General features: G+C 33.5%; 2 protein-coding genes across 2 annotated transcripts in view; one reads left to right on the plus strand and one right to left on the minus strand.

Annotated features, from left to right (window-relative positions):
• The window catches only part of LOC143079864 (acidic phospholipase A2 PLA-2-like), a 168098-nt gene that overhangs the window by 58912 nt on the left and 94318 nt on the right, over positions 1-14868 (plus strand). The window lies entirely within an intron of this gene.
• On the minus strand, positions 811-14710 carry LOC143079863 (monomeric sarcosine oxidase-like). Its single transcript, XM_076255497.1, has 9 exons — positions 14571-14710; positions 7510-7579; positions 6707-6763; positions 5697-5828; positions 4893-5106; positions 3650-3816; positions 3091-3277; positions 1883-2016; positions 811-1110 (listed from the first exon to the last, which is right to left on the minus strand). The coding sequence occupies exons 1-9, from the start codon at positions 14662-14664 to the stop codon at positions 930-932; spliced, it is 1236 nt and encodes a 411-aa protein (XP_076111612.1). The 5' UTR covers positions 14665-14710; the 3' UTR covers positions 811-929.

A 14868-nucleotide genomic window follows, 5' to 3' on the forward strand; every position in this document is an offset into this window, starting at 1 on the left:
CCATTGTTGAAGCATATGATAAAAAGATCATAACATGTCATTTTTCATATCGCATGTATTATCAGCCCTCGGTCAACATCAGCCCTCGAGCCATGCGGCTCTTGGGCTGATATTAAACCTAGGGCTGATAATACATGCGATATGAAAAATGCCATGTAATAATCTGATAATATTATATACTCATTCGAATATATAATTATGTGATATAAATCCATTCCTTATGTACGTCATTTATATAAAGTCTTGTAAATGGCTTACATATCAAATTAGTGATTTTCAAAATGCCTCATCAATATTGAAGGTGATCTTAAAAGAAGCTTTTCGGAAATTTTACAAAAGCACTGAAACATGTAAAACGCTAGTGATTTAACAATTTGTTAACTATTTCAAAGATTTAACAAAATACCAGCTTTCACAAATAAACTGTAAAAAATATACATTCCATATGATCGTAAGATACACTGAATTGTCAAGTTATTTACAATGTCTTCATGACGAAATATTTTTAATAATTGCAAACGCCTGAATACTTAAACTGCCTTGACAGTATGTTTTAATTCGGTTAGATTTACATTTACACGTTCATTTATAACTACTAAGATAATTTTCGTTGGTATGTAGCTTTAATAGCTTTACTAGAAATTAGAATGTTCGGTTAGTCCTTGAAATTTTTTATTGGGTTGAAGCGTTTAATTTCGGTTCCAATTTAAATATCATGCATAAGAAACAATACTTGTTGTTTAATGTGTGTTGTTTGTTATAGGTTAAGCCGTTAATTTGCTTTTACCATTGACTAATTTCAAAACTTCATTGAAGCTTCTTTCTAGTACTAGTACCCTTTTATTTTATTGTTTGTAACAAATATCTATTAAAAAAAATGATAAAGGTCATTTATATTTCATTTTTCATCAAATACACAGTTAAATCTATTAAAGTTTAGAAGTTGAACTCTGCTTCGTCAGAACCTTTCCTCCAGTGCCCATGTATAATGTTGGTGTCCAGTCAGGGTTTGTGATCGCTTCTCTGTCAATATTAAACTTTGAAATATCATAATTGGTTTTGCCATCTATTGCCATTTCACTTAGTATTTTTCCTAAAAGACTGGCAAATCTGAAAAAAATACATCAAATAATATAAAGTGTACACTTTCCATGGGGTCCGTCCATACCACTTAGGCAATTAAATGAACGAAGTATTGGACTGTACAATAACAACATCAATGATCAACAATTGAATCCTTCAAACCAAAATATAAACATCAAAGAACAAAATAACAAAACAATAACGAACAGCACGGATGATTCAGATAGCCGGGCACTTGCGCAAAATATGGTGATGTTAAACTAGTATTTTTTCCATGTGCACAAACCTTCCCCGATACGTCGTAAGGGTTAAAAAAAGTACTAAAAAATTATGAAATATTACCGAGGTTAATAGCATGTGTTGTAATAATAGAACAATCTTTTAATATTCAAAATGTGTACCAGTTAAAGCCATCAATATCTTGTACATGGTACAACACATGTATGCGCTACTTTTCTTAACGTTATAACTTGTATTTTTGCATTGTACACGTTATAAAATGTACTACATTTTTGTACATGTTATAGTGATGTTGTATTTGTATTTCAAATATTGAATTATTTTCAGCAATTTGTCTATGGTCTTTCCACAATACAAGACCATCCTGTAACTTTGTTTCATTTATCAGCCTTTATAATCTTGATATTGTATTACTGCGCAATATTACTCTTATTAAATATATTGAACGACCTGTTGTGTTTTTATGCAAGGAAAATAACGATTCTTTTTCCCCTTATAAATGTCCATATTTTCCTTCTTATTCTAATAATTCTACATAAACACATAGTATACCACGCACTTAAACGCATGACCAGCTCCACAACAGACGATCACATTATCCCATCCATTCTTAGAACAATCATCCACAACAAAATGGCGGTCCGGTGTCATAGTGTAGAGACATGTCTTAGTGTACATTATAGGTCCTAGGGACTACAAATATTGATCATTTATAAAGATCTAACAATTTCAATTTGAAAATTACAATAAATTCTTCTTTTCGAATCATAAATATACTTATTGTGCTCTTCGTAATATGTAATAACGAACATGATACTGTCCAAAAGCTTTTTCCAAAGTTGAAGTATTCGATACGATACATTGTGGTTGTCTTTTTCTTTATATTTACGCATTATTGTACTTCTAGTTCATGAGTTCATATATTCATTTGAACTTCCATGATACTTAAATATGTCGATATCTATATTTTTACATTGCACAGAATCGTGTTTTTCTATTGCTGTTAATATGATGTCTCTACACTAAATCCATTGGATGTCAGATGTAGACTGATTGATATATTAGTCTTAGATAAATTATTTCTATAATAAGTGGTTAATGGCTTTGAACTAGTTGTCAGAAACTGCGAGCACTCTCAGATCTGAACTATATGTCTTTTGTGGTTAGAGATGTATGTATACCCTGCCACGTCCGGTCTGTGTTTTTTGTTAAATATAATTCTGATTTGTATCGGTCTGATACTTAAGCCATTTGTAACTGATTTTTATAGTTTGGTCCTGTACTGTAACGCCACTAACTTATGTAATTAATGTATCGTGTAAAGGGAGGGTTAAGCGCATAGAACCATGTTTCACCCCGCTACATGCTTTATGTTCCTATCCAAAGTCAAGGGCCCGTTGTTTCATGCTTGTCATATTTGTTTATCATAAATTGATTTGTTTTAAATTAGTCCATTCGTTTTCTTTATCAAATTCTTAATTTTTTTTTTGTCATGTCGGGCCCTTTTGACCCTTAAAGACGACTATACGTTATAAATTTTTCTCATTAAGAAAGACCGTACGTTTATAATTGCTTACACTCACTTCATTTTGAACTTGGATTAATAGTTGTTTCATTATCAATTATACCACATCTCCTTATACTTATATTATAAATAACTGATAAATTGACTAGTTTATGGGAATATTTGCAAACATTTTTTTCTTAATATCATTAGGCCAATAAAATTGTCTCATCAGGTACACTCGTATATGAAGACAATATTACCTTTGGTATTGTTCTCTCCAGATGTTTTATGCACGCTTGTTCTCTTGTATTGTCTGGTTCATAATTCCGTGTGTCAACGGAAACAACTGGACCACCAGCGTCTATTCCAATTTTGCTTCCTGAATTCCCATGCATTGGCATCCCATAAAAGTCGTACTTAGGTGAGTGATAAATCCATATCGGGTACCTTATAATAAATAAGAAAATACAAGATCAAAGGATATTGGCACAACTACTGTCCGATTTAAGATACACATAGCATAAGGTGTGAGAGCAAAATTTTAAAGATAGCCAACAAAAGGATAAATTTCACCACTAAATTTGTACATGCAAAAACGTTTTTGTAAGTCAATTTCTCATCAATTCTTGATTAATTCAATCTACAACAAGAACTCAACTTACGTTTATACATTTTTATACTGTTACTTCGTTTTCTGCATGGATCACACTTTGACGTCAAACAGAACGAACGAATCCACAAACAGGCCATAAGACATCAGTGCAATCTCGGCCTATTAATGTTCTCCTATATTCAAAATAAAATATATTTTCAACCTACTTTGCCTTTGTGAAATCCTTTACATTTGGCGTAGCAAAATATGTGACTTGTTCTTGTGTAACATAAACGGGTATATGAACACCAATAGATCCAAGAACATGGTTTATCCAAGCACCAGCAGTGACTATTAGACGACGACACTGAAATACTCCCTTTGGTGTATGTACCTGGAAAGTATAAGTGATATATTTGACAAATTATACAAAACAATACGATTTAATTACAACACAAGAGGATCTGCTTTTAATTATACTTACATTTTTTTTCTCAAGCAAATATAAGAAAATTTAAAAACTTACACTACTGGATAACATCAAATGCATAATTGTTTTAAATAAAAAAAAATCATCACTGGCAGTTTAACATCTTTTGTTGATTGAGTGATATGTATTTGGTGTATTAATGCAACTTTGAACACTATTGGCTTTTCATGGCGGCTATTTTTTATTTGGGTAAAGGGGTTTCTGATAAAATCTATAGATAAGAAAAGCTCTTCGTCCACACCAAAGTAAAGTGTAGTATTTTTTTCACTGATGAGAAGTCGGTATGTTTTCATGATCCCACTTTCGTCATCATGCATTGCATGATCTTTTTTTTTATTATTATTAAAACAAGTCATGGGTATGTTGTTGAAAATGACAGCATATCAGAATTTTGATAAAGATATGTGGCATTAAATCTCAGCACTAAACTTAAACTTAAAAAAAACTAAACTGCGAGTTAATTCTAATGGATGCATAGCATTAGAATTAACTCGCAGTTTAGTTTTTTTTAAGGAAAAAATTAAATTTAAATCATAATTTGGTTAACTGATTATTAAATAAACAAATGTAAATAAGAACACTGTTTTGTACAATATGTCTATGCATTGGAATTAATGCTACATGGTTTTAAAGTCAGATTATTATGTATTTCCAGACTTCTAACTCAGCAGTTCAGAAAATGGATTAAAGATTAAAACGTTAAAACGTCTTGTACCTGCAGGTTTCCCTTTGAAATAAAATGCATCGTTTTAAATGTACTAGTTTATTATCCGGTCTTATCAGTTAATTTGATAGCATTACATGATACTAAATGCAATTCAAGCTTTACATATATAAATACTTCAGCAAAAATACAATTGTTCCAATGTATCAACCTTTTGAAAATTAACTAAATAAAAGCCACACATACAAATGTTATAAATATACATGTATTGTCAAATCGCTAACTACATAATTTTATGTTATTAGTATTAACATACCAGTACTCTTCCATTAGGCAACTTTCCAATTTTCTGGACAGGACAGTTTTCTAAAATAGATGCGTCATTGGCTCTTGCAAGTTGAACATGAACAGAGTTTGCAAGAGCTGCATCTACGAGTCCAGCTATTGGTTGATAAATTGTGTCGTAAGTATCATCTATTTCAAACTGTGGAAATTTAGCTCTCAGTTGGCTTCCCGTTAATCTTTCAAAACTGACAAAATAAAGATTAAAAAGATATACATGTATTGGGTAGTGTCTTTGCACAGAGGTTCTTCTTTTATATGATTATAACACAATCTCATCATATAGCAATTCATTTTCTAAGACACATGGTTGTATTTGTAACTTGGAGTTTAACACCACTTTCAGCCCTGTTGTGTTATTTCTTTGCGGTGGTTGTCAGTTTATTTAGGTGGAGGAAGCTTGTCCGAACCACCGACCCTCAGTGGAACACTGATAATCCTAACCTATTGATATTAGAATCGAGCAAAACTGCGACAGCAGGATTCGAACTCACTAAATCAATTCGCACAGTCTAAAGATACAGTTATTCATTTCTCAGATTCGGCCATCAAGCTTCCGGGAAAATAAATACATGTATTTGGTAGTGTCACTGCGGCAAGGTTATTTGTCTTCTTTTATATGATGATAACAACGAAAAAGTTTATGTAACTAAGGTCTCAAAAGTAAGGTTAAAGGTTTCCTTACTCTCTCCAAATACGCACACTTGAATTATTTGCATATTTAGATAAAAAAAACAACAACAATATAATAATTACTTGTATAAACGTTAATAAATACCTGATATTATTTTCGGCCATTGCTTTAGCATAAGCGTCGATGACATGAGACATTTCGTCTTTCCTGGTAAATTGCACTCCTCCTGTATTGTAGACTAACTGTAGACCGGCTTCCTTCTCTACTGCTTCCCATCTTAGTAAATTCAAAGTAAGTAGGTAAATGAAATGAGAAAAGATTGACACCCCCCCCCCCCAAAAAAAAAAATACCAAAAAATACGTGGTTTTCTTCTATACATATCGCTTCCTGGAATTAATGGTCCAGAGTTTAAACCGTGTTGTTGAGTGAACATTTTCTATTACATTGACATTATATACGAGCGTCTTGATAGGGGTTTTAGAATAGAGGATAACGGATCATTACTACAGAAAGCTGGGCCAAAAGATATACAATAGAGAAAACAAAAGAATAGTGCAGAGGCTAAAAGAGAGAGATAATATTCGGGGGAAAGGGGGGAGAGTAGGGGGACCATAACAATTGAGAAATTCTTACCTAAAGATAACTTAAAAAAATTAAAAATCCATGATACATATAAAAACACATGTTACTCCTATGAAAAAAAATATAACCCGATGGAAAAATTACTACGTATTATATACTTTAACAAACAAAAAAAGAATAGAAAAATTAAGGACCCATTCCAGACCCGCTTATGATTCATCAAACAAACCGATGTTTATCAATATATATTAAAAAAAAATAGAATGTACTCCATTTCCCTTTTTGACAGCTTTTCCAATTCTGATCCCTAATTTGATGAAGAAAAAACAATTCTGGTCAGGCAGATGACAAAAAAAAATATGAAAAATATTATGATTACAATTTCCCCCCTCCCCCGTACATTTTACTGTAAAAAAAATAGTCTAATTGATCGCGTCAAGAAACTAAATAAATGTGTAACTAAGAACCCTCTCCCGCCCCTCTCTCTTTAACGTTAAACGGTTGCTCTATTACTCAAATTAACATGCATGTATATTTTGCGCATACCAATTATGTGTTATAAAGTACTTACGCTTTGTAGGTATCTGGTGTAAGTTTAGTATATCTGTTATCGTGGTAAGCTAATCGTCTGTAAGTAAAGATAATAAAAAAACAAAATTTGCATTGCGCATCATTGTTGCAAACTATACATATTAATGCTTAATAGAATTTTGGTTTGAGTTTTCCTGATGAAGGTACATGCTAGCCAGGGAAAGCTCAATATAAGTATTTTTACGCACCACATGTATAAAGGGTTTTGATCTACTTTTAAAAAGTATACTTAAGATCTAAGACACTCACAAATCAAACTATATGACAATTACACTCTGTGCAATATTAGTTCAAGATTGATTTCATTAACAATGTCAGAGTTCTTATCTAATATGATGAAAGTATCTTTAATTTTCCTTTTTGTTTTTAACGCAATTCAAATGCCTATTAAAACAGTTATCCGTTGAATATTAGTTTTAATATAAAATGTGTGCTTACAATATTTCCTATGGCACAAAAAAATACCAAAGAACGAAAAACTATAGCATTTAATCAAATGAAAAACGCGTCAAGTTGCTGTTTGTCATACTTAGCTATATAGTTTTAGCTTTAATCAGCTCATTAAGTTTTCCCTTTTTTCTTTTCTCATTTTGTCTTCTTTTGGTCGTTTATGGTTAAATATACGGAATGGAGTTTGCCTATAGTTGATGGCCGTACTAAGACCTATGGTGACTTATATTTACATCCTTCGGTCTCTGGTAAATATGTGTCTCATTGACAAGCATACCACATCTCCTTATATGTAAAAAACTATAAAGAAAACCTTCACAATAGTATATTTACATGATCCTTGAGTGATCCTGTGAACCTCCATTATGGTGTCCAAGTTCAAACTGTTCGAGACCAAGAACATCTGTTAAAATTATGCAATAGTTATAAATTTGGTGACTATTTTGAACGAATTTATCCCATCGAACTAGAGATAAAGGATACTACAGATACAGCTAAGTCTGCGTCACATTTACTTACATCTAGAAATTGACAATGAGGGTCGGTTGAAAAAAAAACTTTACGACAAAAGAGATGATTTCATCTTCCCAATTGTTAACTTTCCATTTCTATGTAGCAACATTCCAGCAGCGCCTGTATACTGAGTTTATATCTCCCAATTGATACGATATTACCGGGCTTGTATTTCCTATCATGATTTCCTTAATAGAGGATTGCTACTCACAAGGAAGCTATTAAAACAAGGGTTTTAAATGGTGAAGTTTAAATCATCCCTTCGTAAATTGTACGGACGCCATGGAATGACTGTTGTCGGATATGTTCCTTATTTCGAAACTACAATACCCTTCCCTTTTCACGAATGTGACCTACCGAATTAGACTATTTACCGGATTTGTAATAACATAAGCAACACGACGGATGCCACATGTTGAGGGATCTGCTTACCCTTCCGGAGCACCTGATATATCCCCTAGTTTTTGGTGGGGTTCGTGTTGCTTAGTGATTAGTTTTCTATGTTGTGTCTTCTGTACTATTATTTGTCTGTTTGTTTTTTTTTTTTAATTTTTAGCCATGGCGTTGTCAGTTTATTATCTATCTATGAGTCTGACTCTCCCTCTGGTATCTTTCGTCCCTCTTTTATAAAAGTAATCAATAATCTCATGGGGTTGTACAGTGTGAGTAACAACGCTGGTCCATGTTCGCTTCTAATTACATTTGCTGGTATGTCCAGTATATGTAACCTATGCGAGTGTCGGATCCAAGAGGATGATGAGGGCGTATTCCCCTCTGTATCGCCAATATTTCCTATGGCAAAAAAAAATACCAAAGAACGAAAAACTATAGCATTTAATCAAATGAAAAACGCGTCAAGTTGCTGTTTGTCATACTTAGCTATATAGTTTTAGCTTTAATCAGCTCATTAAGTTTTCCCTTTTTTCTTTTCTCATTTTGTCTTCTTTTGGTCGTTTATGGTTAAATATACGGAATGGAGTTTGCCTATAGTTGATGGCCGTACTAAGACCTATGGTGACTTATATTTACATCCTTCGGTCTCTGGTAAATATGTGTCTCATTGACAAGCATACCACATCTCCTTATATGTATAAAGAAAACCTTCACAATAGTATATTTACATGATCCTTGTCGGATATGTTCCTTATTTCGAAACTACAATACCCTTCCCTTTTCACGAATGTGACCTACCGAATTAGACTATTTACCGGATTTGTACTAACATAAGCAACACGACGGATGCCACATGTGGAGGGATCTGCTTACCCTTCCGGAGCACCTGATATATCCCCTAGTTTTTGGTGGGGTTCGTGTTGCTTAGTGATTAGTTTTCTATGTTGTGTCTTCTGTACTATTATTTGTCTGTTTGTTTTTTTTTTAAATTTTTAGCCATGGCGTTGTCAGTTTATTATCTATCTATGAGTCTGACTCTCCCTCTGGTATCTTTCGTCCCTATTTTATAAAAGTAATCAATAATCTCATGGGGTTGTACAGTGTGAGTAACAACGCTGGTCCATGTTCGCTTCTAATTACATTTGCTGGTATGTCTAGTATATGTAACCTATGCGAGTGTCGGATCCAAGAGGATGATGAGGGCGTATTCCCCTCTGTATCGCCAAAAAAGGTTCACATATAGGGTCTTTGCATCGGAAATAAACACATTTATTCTAAAACAAGTTTTTGGCATGACATGGGTAATGTTCTTCTCATATATTTAATGATTGTATAACACTAAACCCCAAACGGGAGGGATTGTGCTTGATATTCATATGATCAAGACATATATTTTGTAATCTTTCAATCAGTTAAATTGATGTATGTAGCTAGCATGTCAGTAACTGCTACTAGTCCTTTATTCTCTATGTATCTTTGTCATTTTGTTTATTTTCTATTGTTACCTATTTATGGAATCTTTTAAGCATTAAAATCGTCAACATAAAAAATTGCATCTCTCAAGTCGACAGGTTTTATTGACGTTTCTTGAATTACACCCTTAAAATCATGCATCCACCCCTGATCTATCACTAGACAAGTTTATTGCATCAATCAGTACACATCAATCGGTTTAGTGTAAACACGTCATTAACAGTCAGAGAAACCCATGATCTTGTACAAGGCCAATATACAGGTATCGACAGATTGTAGAACCATGCATGTGCGTATGTATATACAAATCATATTTGATGTTGACATGCATGTTTTTTGGCTGTAAACATATTGGCCCTAACGGATATTACACATGGTAGAGTAATATAGTTTTACTAGAGACAAAAAGGAATACATTTACTATAATAGGGGTTTACACGGTTCATACAAATATCTATGCATTGTACGGAATAAGATATATTTGTTGTGTTTTAAATTGCTGTCTTTCTCGAATTCGTGGTGCACAAAAGCTTGGGAGAATCTCCTCTGTTGAAAATCTGAAACGGATTTATTTGTCAAACACTATAAGTTTTATCCGTGACGTCTAAAGTGATTTGCTTGGTTTGCCTTTATCAGAATCGCTCTATTAACAAAAATGAAAGCCAAGAATGTACAAGTACCAAAACACGCGATAAAGTTATCCCAAATTCATCTGAGGTAAACTTTTCCTAAGGGAGTAAGAACCTTGCTCGCCATGTGCACAGTGCATTCATATTAAAGGAAGAGAACAACTTTGCAATACTACTGTCACAATAGATAATATGTTAAATGTCATTAAGTTCGCCCGACATGACGGGTTTTTCATTTTTACTGTCAGTCACAAAATTAGAGCATGTTTGACACAGTAGAATTGTATCCTTGCATCAAAATATATACACGAATATCTCACAAACAGTGTAGTTGTTGCAAGGGTTCGTTTTAATGTGACAAGCTTAAGAGTTCTCGTTAACGTCAATTTTCAACACAATTAGTGATTGCATATTCTATGCGATAAGAAGATGTGTACAGCCCGAACATGTCAAATTGCCGACTGGATAAGTCCAAGGAGCATTATATTTGTTATGCCTAGTCAAGCCTTGGGGTTCCTGCATGGAAGGTATATGATGACTAGATCGATATATTCGTTACGTGCAATTATATGACATTCCCCATTACAAGTTTGTCATACACATAGTGTGATATGCATGTATATACTTAATATAAAAAAGAAAACACATAAACAAACGACAACCACTGAATTACATGCTCCTGACTTGGGTCAGGCACATACATACATAATGTGGCGGGGTTAAACATGATTACGGGATCCCAGCCCACCCCTTACCTGGGACAGTGGTATAACAGTACAACATGAGAACGAACTATACAATATCAGTTGAAAAAGGTTTAACTCATCAGATGGATAAAAATACAAGTGAACGTGGCTGGGTACTTGTAAAATACCAACAACAAAAAGACATTATCTGAGAGTACTCGCAGTTAACAGCTAGTTCAAAGCCACTAACAACTGATAAAAAAATCATGCATCTAAGACTAAATTATAAATCCTTACACCTCCAACATCCAATGGATTTAGTGTAAAGACGTCATAAACAGTCAGAGAAAAACATGACCTTGAGCAATGCCAAGATAATGAATGTTTATAAGTGTCTATATAAGATGCTTAAAGAACTTTTGTGCTACATGTTTACATACTGATATAACCTTTTGATTTATATGTTTAATGCATGACTTGATATGTATGTTTTGTTTTATTGTTGCTCCGTCGGTTTTATACGGAAGCCGATAAGGGCCATTAATTTTTTTTTATGTCGTACTTACGACTTAGCATCTCGTAATAACGACATCACTATGTCGTAATTTCGACATAACATGTCGTTATTACGACATCGCTATGTCGTAATTACGACATCACTATGTTTTAATAACGACATCAATCGCTATACATATATATATCAAAGAATATGTATCATGATTGCAAAGAGACTAAATAACACATAAAATCAAATTAACAGCTATAGGTCATCATAATGCCTTCAATAATGAGAAAAGCCCCCGCATAGTCAGCTATAAAAGAAGGATGAAAGATATAAGAGGGAGAGTCCCCGAAATGACAAATGTTTAACAATTTAATTCAAACGAGAAAAATATCGGTTTAAATAATTTAAAGACCGAAAACAAATATGTAACACAGCAACAAACGACAACCACTGAATTCCAGACTTCTGACCTCTATGTGAAAATAACAACAACCTTATAGTTTTACTTTTTACTTTTTGAAGAGATAGGGAATTCAAAATGGTCGTCAATAAAGGCAAAGTTTGTAACGAAAATTCATTTTTTTTTTTTTTTTTTAGAGAATAATGAACACTATAAGCAATTAAGCTTAATTAAAGTTATTTACTTGCACCTCAAGGCTTGCACATAAGAGAAATTTATTTTATAATCAAGTCAAATGAGACCCAGTTAAATAGGGGAGCAATTCAAGCTCATTGGAGCCTCTAATTATGTATGGCATGTACAGATTTTTGTAAATAATGAAGTCCTCCATTTCCATTGCAGGTTCTGAATAAGACGAATTTAAAGCTTTTCCCAATGAATACTAATAAGTTAAGCTTTGGACTCATAGTGCTCAGACCCACAGACCTCTGTACCTTCATTTGTACACAATCTTAATGTACTACTGAGACTTGTTGCAAATTATAACTGCATTGCTATTGTTGGTTTTTAATGAGATTCTTCAAGCGTCCTCCCCATTGAAGCCTTATTAAAACTTTGAACCCCAAGTTCTTTTAACCACTGTTCCCCAGGACAAATATACCTACAAACTTGGGGGAAGGTTTGGATCCCGCTAACAAGTGCAATCCCGCCACATTCTTTATGAATGTGTCTTTCCCAAGTCTTTAACTCAGTGGTTGTCTTTTGTTGATGTGTAACATATTTGTTAATTGTTTAGTTTTGTACATAAAATAGGCCGTTAGTTTTTCTCGTTTGAATTGTGTTTCATTTGTCATTTCGGGGCCTTTTATAGCTGATTATGCGGTATCGGCTGTGATCATTTTTGAAGGCCGTATGGTGACCTATAATTGTCAATGTCTGTGTCATTTGGTTTTTTTGTTGAAATATGTCCCGTTGGAAATCATACCACATCTTCTTTTTTTTGTATTTTCTCCTCATTATATAACGATCATCCATTCTCTAAGATTGGTTCAATATGGCCTGATAGTTCTTATATAAAGAAGATTTTCAAAGCTTTTTCCATTGGAGCCTGTGTTAAACTTTGGACCCCTAATACTCGAGCCTAATGGATCCCCTGACCTTCGCCTAGCACCCTAGGAAATTGTGTCTAGTACCCGAAGTGGTATGCAAGCGATTGCTATCGCTTGTTGTCCGTCGTCGTCTGTCGTAAGTGTATTTTTAAATCTCCTTTGAAACTACTGTGCAAAATTCTTTCAAAGGTAGTTTGATTTTTTTCGTATAGAATGCTTCCTTTATAAAAGACGTGCGTCGATTTTTGACCCCTTAAAAGCACAGCCGCTGTTACTAACTTGAAAAATAGGATATAATGGGCACTCATTAGTTTTTTTGAAAATATCTTGAAAACCGTTACATTAATCCCAAAACTGTCGAGGGTTCATCATGACAAAAATTTAGTTTAGTTTAAACATATTTAATTATAGGGGATTGGGAAACAAGTTTTGCAACTTATATTAATCCCTTTCCACTTTGCGGGTGCGAGTGCGGCCTTGTAGCGGCATTACAAAAATGGACCTATGTCGAAAATATAAGAATACTAGTAATCAGTTGAAACCATATCCGAGTTGTGTCCTCTAAAACATTTTTTTGGGTTGCTACATGTATTTGTCATCACTTGGCGTCCGTCGATTATGACCGGCACCAACAATATGGAGACTGATACTTAGTAAATGCAATACTAGTAGAATAACTAGAAATAAAAGTAAACGGTAACCACAGACGATGACGGACGACAAGCAATTGCAAAATCACACATTACCCATCTAGTACTAAACACATCTTCTTGCTACATACATGCCAAATATAATAGAGGCTCCAAGGAGCCTGAATTGATCACCATTTATATGGTCCTAATCGACTTGATTATGAAATAAAGTTATATCATGTGCAGACATACAATGTATAGCGTAACTAACTTTAATATCAATCAAGTTTGATTGAATTCAGAGTTTATCATTCTCAAAAAGAAAATGAATATGTTTACAATAGGGTTTTGATACAAACTTTGTCCTCACTGGCGGCCATATTTAACTTCGGATCATATCAAACGCAACACCTCTTTTTAAAGCCATCGGATACTAGGTACACAATGTATGTTTATACTAAGTTTAAACTCAGTCATTTTAGTGTTCTTGAGAAGAATAATTTGAAAATTGTTAAGGTCCCTTGGCGCTCATGTGTTTTAGCCAATTTGAAACTACTTGAATAGGACCTTATAGTGCACACGTATATCAAGTTTGATTCAATTTTGATAATTGGTTCTTAAAATAAAGATGAAAATGTTGTTTCCCATATTGTTTCAATGCTCAGAAAGTAACAAGACTAAGGCTGTTATAATGATATATCGATGTCGTTATTTCGACATAACATGTCGTTATTACGACATAGCGATGTCGTAATTTCCACATAATATATCGTTACAACGACATTATGATGTCGTATCTACGACATGTTATGTCGAAATAACGACATAGCGATGTCGAAATTACGACATAGCGATGTCGTAATAACGAAATGTTATGTCCGACATAATTTTTTTTAATGTCCCTTATCGGCTTCCGTAGTTTTAAAAGCTTTCCATATATTATGTTTATACTTGTATTGCATATATACCGACTTTAAGTTAAACTTTATGTGTTATGGCTTTATGTCTATCACTGGAATTGAAAATATAGAGAAAAACACAAGCGTATACGTACCTATACCGGCTTTTTTCGAGAGCCAATATAAAGTCCCACTACCAACTCCACCACAGCCGACAACAATGTACTCAAAGTACCTTCTGCCGTCCATAATGTTGTTTCTATAATTTACTTATACAGACCTCACGAGATTAATAAACCTGACATACTTATTTTAAGATAAAATTGTCAAGGTTAAATAAAACTATACCTGTACAAAACCATTCGTTCGTTTCAATGAATATACTGAATTATAATGAAAACACACTAGATAAAAATAGATAATGTAGGACACCCGATTTGAATAAGTATGCAC

Source organism: Mytilus galloprovincialis, chromosome 6, assembly GCF_965363235.1.
Source record: "Mytilus galloprovincialis chromosome 6, xbMytGall1.hap1.1, whole genome shotgun sequence".
NCBI lineage: Eukaryota > Metazoa > Mollusca > Bivalvia > Mytilida > Mytilidae > Mytilus > Mytilus galloprovincialis.

What these genes read in the sequence shown, in the direction of transcription:
- LOC143079863 (XM_076255497.1), bottom strand. Translation starts at nt 14,664, where the DNA reads ATGGACGGCAGAAGGTACTTTGAGTACATTGTTGTCGGCTGTGGTGGA. An exon ending in TGCCTAATGGAAGAGTACTG is followed by an intron (nt 3,817 to 4,892) that starts GTATGTTAATAC and finishes TATACTTTCCAG; the next exon opens with GTACATACACCAAAGGGAGT. An exon ending in AAGGATTTCACAAAGGCAAA is followed by an intron (nt 3,278 to 3,649) that starts GTAGGTTGAAAA and finishes ATTTATTATAAG; the next exon opens with GTACCCGATATGGATTTATC.